The sequence below is a fragment of the Embiotoca jacksoni genome, unplaced genomic scaffold, assembly GCF_022577435.1.
Source record: "Embiotoca jacksoni isolate LCO1_2020_lvr unplaced genomic scaffold, fEmbJac1.0.p SCAF_101, whole genome shotgun sequence".
NCBI lineage: Eukaryota > Metazoa > Chordata > Actinopteri > Embiotocidae > Embiotoca > Embiotoca jacksoni.
In genome coordinates, this window is record NW_027185232.1 from 610,565 (window position 1) to 617,500 (window position 6,936).

Sequence of the window (6,936 nt, forward strand, 5' to 3'; positions counted from 1 at the left end):
GAAGTATATACCGATTACGATATTCAAGAGTAAATCTGCTCAATTTCCGCCTGGTGTTTTTCCCATTCATGTGGCTGTTGTGGCTCTACTGGTCATAGTAAATTTAGGTTAACAAGGAGTCAGCCGAAACAGTATGTCAGATAGATCAAAAAGCGAGAGCCCTCTGCAGCTTTCCAAGAAATATGTATTTTTACATTCATCTTTTTTTAATTGGTTTGTTTTTGAGTCCAATCACAGAAACTAGCTGCCTGGAACGGCCATTTTGGAGAAGCAGTGGCGACCTCTTTTTAATGCACCTTGCCTGCTGACCTAATCACCCTGCATACACTGCTTTATTAGGTCATTTGGTTATTTTTGCATCAATGTCAGTGTTTGACTCAAAACACCAAGTGTGGCATCTAATTTGCTGGATTAAGGCCTTTACTTGATAATGATAAATCCTCGGCTTGCGAATGTTTTGCATCAAAACTATTCAATACAGTGACAGTTGTTCAAATAAATGTTTTGAATAGATTTATATGAGGTAATTCTTCCAAAAAGTGATGTGTTCATCATCAGCCAGTGATGATGATCCTGTCCTCAGGAGATTTTGGTACGTTACCCAAACCTGCTTGCTGCCAACTGCACTACATCTAAAAGTAAACAACAAACTACTCACGATCCCGACGGCAGAGTTGTTCAGCGATGCTGCTCCATCTGTTGTCCTCAGATTGGTATCTTTGTAATTTTTGTGCCCTTTGTCACATAACACCAGGTGGCTTGAAACACAAACGATCAACGCTGACATTAGAAGTAGTGACGTGACGTCTGCTCCACCGCCACAGTGTGAGTGGTTCATGCCTCGAAAGCTCCGAAAAATCATCCTACTAATGGAAAAAAAAAAAGTCACTTTTTCAACGAGTTTGTGGACTAATGACAAAAATAACAGTTCAAAAGAACATTAATGTGCTAATTAATTGCACAAAAAAATACCCCCAATATGTAAAGACCTTTGGCCTGAAACAGATCTGGTCATTTCATCCTTGAACTCAACTCTCAATTGATTTTCCAGAATATTACATCATGAAATTACGTATCAGAATAGATGGTTTTATTTATACTGCCCTTTTCTGCCTGTCTTAGTGAAGTAAACAGAGACACTGCAGGGAGCGAACCTGCAGCTTTTATTAACAGTGTTGTTAACAGTCTGGACACCCTGTCCCAGACTCCTGCTGCTGCTTCAGGAGGCGACACGGAACGCAGGGACACTCTGTTGTTTGTAACTCTCGATGATCCTTAATAGGTGATTACATCTACTCCTGAGGTCACGCTGCTCTTCAGTTTGTCTGACGGTTACGGTCAGGGAAAAATAAAACCCAAACAAGTAAGGTTGGCTTTGTTAACTAGAGTTTGTGAGAAAAGATGACAAGAATCGAATTGTTTAAACTTAAAATCTTTATCTTGATATGATGAGAAACAGAAAACTACAACAAACCAAGCGGCTTGTTTTTTTGGTTTGACCTTTAGAGTACAAGAAGGCCTGAGACACTTTAAATCTCTGGACAAAAAAAAGGAACTGTCAACCAGAATCCCAACAGGGCGACTCCACAGCGGTGCAATGACTGCCTCGACTGTGAACATCTGTGGAGGTGATTAAAAGATTCAAAAGCCCCGAACAAAAGCTTTAAAAAGGTCACAACCAGGACACAGTCCAAAGCGGTGACCAGCTCCGGGCTCCGTCCTCCGTGCTGCTCCCCGAGTTTTGAATTTTCAAACGACATGTGTTATGTATTCCCAGATCCCTTCTGCAGCTGCTCCTGTGGTCGGGCAAGTGCTCTGGGCTTTGGTTTATGTAATGACTGCAAAGCAACACACACATACAGTACGGCTGACTGAGCTGCTGCACAGCCAACGCTGTGGCAAGCCGAAACAGAATCATTACAAACACTTTCACTTATTAAATTGGCATGCTGCTGGATGCAAGACTTTATTTCATGGTTCGGTGCAAAGGGCTCGGTAGAATAAGCCCAGCGTTTGAAGGCCATGTCATGCTATCAGAAACATTCATAAGGACAAAAATATTCCTTTTCACAGACAAAAATTATGAGCCTCTCTACTGCAAGCAACAATGCATTGTTAGAGCTTTATGAAATAAAGCTTTCACAGCACTAAATACATTCATCTGTGCAAAATACTAAGACGTATACAAGCTGACTGAAGGCACTTTTTATATTCGAGAGAATAGCGACGAATACTGAAGCTATTAGCAGCAGCCACCTGCCTGTGGTCTGTCCCACTTACTTAAACTCCTGCACAACATGCTGCTCAAAGGTCTGTGATGACATGACAACAGAGCTGACAGAGAAATCCCTCAGGCTCTGTGTGCTGTACACTCACTGGTGACTGGAGAGCAGTCAAAGGTCAGCTGAGGCCACAACGAGGCTCAGCTCTAATTAAAACGTTTACAGACACCGTGTGACCAACCTGAATGCTGAAATTCAGAGCTGCGTTCAAATTTCTGTTAAAATGAGGACGTTTGACCGTCCACTGCAAAAACACAGAACAAGAGCTCCACATAGTGGATATTCCAGCTTGTGGCGAGCTCATGAAAACATGAAGGAACAATGTTCAGGAGTTTAGGAACGTGTGTGTGTGTGTGTGTGTGTGTGTGTGTGTGTGTGTGTGTGTGTGTGAACTCTTCATCGCGACGTCTTGATTCCCGACAGCTTTTAGCTTCCTTTTTAAATGTTTCAAGACATGTTTTTTCTCTCAGGTCTGCTCTCGGTTGGCTTCCTGTTCAGAAGTGTACTTCAGTGTTCGATCTGCAAAAAGAAAACACAAACAAATTACAAGAAAGCTAACAGTACATGTAAAGCCTTTATTTTGAGCTTTCAGACGAGCAGAACTTCTTAAATTATTATATTATTTCTGTGTGCTTTTAGATGACAATTAGGGTTGAAATAATTATTTCTAGTATTTTTTAATCTGCCAACCATTTTTTCCAATTGATTAATTGCTCCATAAAATGTTGGAAAATGTTCATCACAAACTTCAAAAGCTGCAGCTGACTTATTTAAATGACCAACTGACAATCCAAAACAAAAAATATTCAAGTCACAGTAAACTAACAAAAATATGGAGGCAGAACATTTTTGGTGTAAAAATTGAAATAAAATAATTAAAATCTCTGATTAATTTCCCGTGATCAGTCACATTGACTCCAAAAGTAATTCTATAAAACATGCACATCTACATACCTGGACACAGCACTTTAGCCAGCGATGCCTTCACTTCCAGCAGCTCTTGGTTCTCCTCAGAGTCTTTGCTGGCGTGGGAGCTAGTGAAGTGCAGCGCGGGCCACCAGTCTTTTCTAGCGGCCATCTTTTCACCAACAATGTTATCCCACTCGTCTCTATTTCAAAACACAAATATACAGAGTGACAGGCTTCAACATCAGTTAGTAACAAACAAACACACTGTTTTCCGACCATCTTATACGTACTGCTGCTGCAGTTTCTGAATAACGGCCTGCAAACGTTTCCACACGTCCAGGTTGCTCCTCCAGCAGGCGAAGTCCAGCATATCCAGAACGACTCCTAAAGCTTTCTGGGTGTCGCTTCTTTTCTCTTAAAAAAAAACACAACAATAATGCATATTATGGCAAAGAAATCATTTTCAGGTGACTAAAGCTATAACAACTTAGACATACTTAAAATACTGGAGAACGTATCGTCATTAAAAATTAGACGATTAAATGAAGGTATCTTTTCAAAAACTAGTTTGTAAATGTTGCCTGTTTAGTTCTGAAAAAAAAATCCCTGAAAAAAAAATCAAACACTTAACCAACACAATAATTTAAGTAATTTTTAATTCTATGTATGATTAATTATGTGGCAAGAATGGCCTGTTTTTTTGCCCAAATAGAAATTTGAGTCAGGATTAAATCTGCTTTTACCTGACTGAAGCAGGAGAGAGCTGTACTCCAACATCAGCTCATGGCTTGGGACTAGTTGAACGAGGATCTACAGCAGAAACATGTAAAGAGGCATCAGATACAGTGAGGTTTGTGTGCTTCGCTGTACATCCAATTAGTCAAGTACAAGTCCTAGTTTAAAAAAGTTAATATCATAATTAGTATGCAGTTTCACAGACATCATTGTAGGTCCATATCTCATACATTACTTATGAAATAAATATGCTAAATACAGCTTTAAAGCAAAACCTCAATACCACACTGGCTGTAGTGTTTTTAACATGAAGTCATACCTTCAAAACTTTCATTAATTTCCTCTCTGAGGCGCCATGCCGCTTTAAGTACTGGTACAGATAGACATGCGCGTTGGGGTTGGGCGGGAAATTGTTGTCATATGCGTAGTCGTTCAGGAGTGTCAGAGCCTCCTCGTGCTTCTCATAGAACTCCAGCATCTGCCAAAATAAAACGAGTCACATAATGAGGAGGGATATTTATTTAGACTAAACAGTCAGCCTGAAACGAGAGCTACTTTTGAACATGTAAAGGACAAAAGTTATTTCTTAATACTGGTAAATGAAACAAAGACTGATGCTCAAGCTTAATATCTTTAAATGTACCATTTCATCAAACTGACAATCCAAAACCCAAAGACACTGCACAAGCCATGTACTGTGATTGATTTGTGTTTAAAGTGTAAGATTCCTCCCATCCACTGGGGGGTGTAAGTGTAGTAAAGGTCTGATGATGGGCACAGAGAATTGAAGTCCATGAAGTAACTGAACAGACTGTAACTGGACAAAATGTGTGGATGCGAAGGGGTATTTGGGCCACATCAAGGAAAAATTGTTCAGAAGGAGAAAGCACGAGAAGAGGCTCGACATTCACACATAATGTTGACATTTCAGCTTTATTCTTAAAATGCAAACATTAAAAAATTATTTATTTTTTTGACCTAATTTGGTCCTAACACACTGTTGATGTGACCACTGATAAGAAAACAAACACACTTTATGAGCAAACGTTAAAAAATTCAGCTCTAGTAGCAGCTAAAGTGAGGACTTATATAGCCAGTATAGATATTATGTTCACTATTAAAGAAAACTACTAAAACCAGGAACATTGACATTTTTTGCTTCAAAAAAAGTCAAAACTCTCACTAACAAAACTTGCTCCAGGTTCATTTTTTGTCAATCAATTAACTGATTATTAATCTAATTGTTGCAACTCTATTGTTACATCTCTATATAATAAAAAACAAGTATGTCTTCACTTAAAGCCTTGAAGAATAAATGCTTACCTCAACATAACTCAATATGAAGGGATCCCAGATGCCTGGATTTTTCAAAATGTCTTTAAGAGTCACAGATGCTTGTCTGAAGTAGTTATGCATAACTATGTTGTCATCAGACTCGTAATAACCTGCAAAGAGGCAGATGAGCATCACATATAAAGGAGCAATTCACATCTGATTGAAGACAGATAACACAGAGACTTTTTAAAACATATTTTTTACAGCATCGTCAGCTCTCGAGTTGCTCTGTTATACATGCAGTTGCTCAGTTTGACCTGCAGGTGGCAATGTGACATCACACAAGAGCTGTGTGCAGCGTGACCTTGTAACTGATGCAAGTAAATAATGGATGCTTCAGGGTGTTCTTGTGTGTCGCCTCACTGTTGCTGGAGTGTGTAAACTTCTTGTCACACCAGATGATGTAATCCAGCAGGCTCCTGTAGGCCTGAATTAGTTTGGTCTTCTGCTGCTGCTTTTCGGACTCCCTCCCGTACCTCCAGCTCTCAGCTGCAGAAAGATGCCGCTTCGCATCCTCAATCTGACCGTGGAGCAGCAGGTGGAAGGAATGCTCCAGAGAAATCTAGAAACACAAAGACAGCAGGCCTCATAAAAAATGAAAGTGTTCATGGAAACTGTGCACTGCTGTCAGGTTTATTAACTAACATACCATCAGGTAATGTCGCACTCCCAAATGTTTAATCCGTTCATAGATGTTGTTGTAGTCTTCCATTGTTGAGTTGGGATGATGGTGAAGGATCTCAGTGCTGAGTCTCCAAATAAGCTGTAATTTCAAGAATATTAAGGATGGGATATCAAACTTGCTCCCACAAATAGTTACCACAAATCATACTTCATTTATACATCTTTTACTCTTTGGGAAATGACTGATAGCTGTAAATAAATCTGTTCTGGCTGAATGATCGTAAAATAAAAAATTAAGTTTTCTTTTTCGGGGACAACTTGTACACCTTTGCAAGGGAAGAAAAGTATTTTATTCATGCTGATGTGTAAAATAATGTGTCATAATATGTGTTATATGTCCTTATGACTGGGTAAAAAAATTCCCCTCGGGGATTAATAAAGTATATACCTACCTACCTAAAAGACAGAAAATATAAAACAAAAACAGACCTACCTCTTTATACTGCTGGTCTTTCCCCTTAACTGGATCTTCTATCATTTGAGTATAACATGCCATATATTCTGCTGCCTCTTGCCATTTGTGATGCAGCATGGCTTCTCTGATCCGCTCCAGACAGGTTCTGGTAGTCTGGTGAAACTCACTTTCATATTGTGTCTCTGAAATGAAGAGTTATTGCTTGGCTACATTAATGCATGTGACATGAACATGTTTAAAAATGACAGGTTTCACACCGCAACGGTGAATGTTGGATTTGTAAGACTTGTAACAATACTGATATTTATATGTATAAAAAATTAAAAAAAAATAGATGTTGTGTTTGTGACCTAGAAAAGAAACATTTTTGATATGTATTGAAGAAACTGTATTAACTCTTACATATCTATAAGTTGCATGACTATTTATCAGCCAACATATATTGTACACTAATAGATCTGCAATAATTTATACTCGCCAATATATCAGCTCAGATATTTACGCTCTAATACTTTCTAAATAGTAAAACAAAACAACATACTGTATATAAATGCTGTACAACTCACTTTCAACCAT

The 6,936-nt window shown here is 38.9% G+C and overlaps 1 protein-coding gene across 2 annotated transcripts in view; it reads right to left on the reverse strand.

Moving 5' to 3' along the window:
- Window positions 1-1,425: 1,425 nt before the first annotated feature.
- The window catches only part of taf1a (TATA box binding protein (TBP)-associated factor, RNA polymerase I, A), a 7,075-nt gene continuing 1,564 nt past the window's right edge, over window positions 1,426-6,936 (reverse strand). For both annotated transcript variants that reach the window (XM_069174095.1, XM_069174087.1), the window contains exons 2-11: window positions 6,927-6,936; window positions 6,379-6,542; window positions 5,911-6,024; window positions 5,625-5,823; window positions 5,250-5,371; window positions 4,246-4,404; window positions 3,935-4,001; window positions 3,482-3,605; window positions 3,237-3,391; window positions 1,426-2,801 (exon numbers count right to left, since the gene is read on the reverse strand). The exon at window positions 6,927-6,936 is cut by the window's right edge and continues 182 nt beyond it. In XM_069174095.1, the coding sequence (XP_069030196.1) occupies window positions 2,749-2,801; window positions 3,237-3,391; window positions 3,482-3,605; window positions 3,935-4,001; window positions 4,246-4,404; window positions 5,250-5,371; window positions 5,625-5,823; window positions 5,911-6,024; window positions 6,379-6,542; window positions 6,927-6,936 (1,167 nt within the window). In that variant the 3' untranslated portion in view covers window positions 1,426-2,748. The remainder of the gene's footprint in view (window positions 2,802-3,236; window positions 3,392-3,481; window positions 3,606-3,934; window positions 4,002-4,245; window positions 4,405-5,249; window positions 5,372-5,624; window positions 5,824-5,910; window positions 6,025-6,378; window positions 6,543-6,926) is intronic.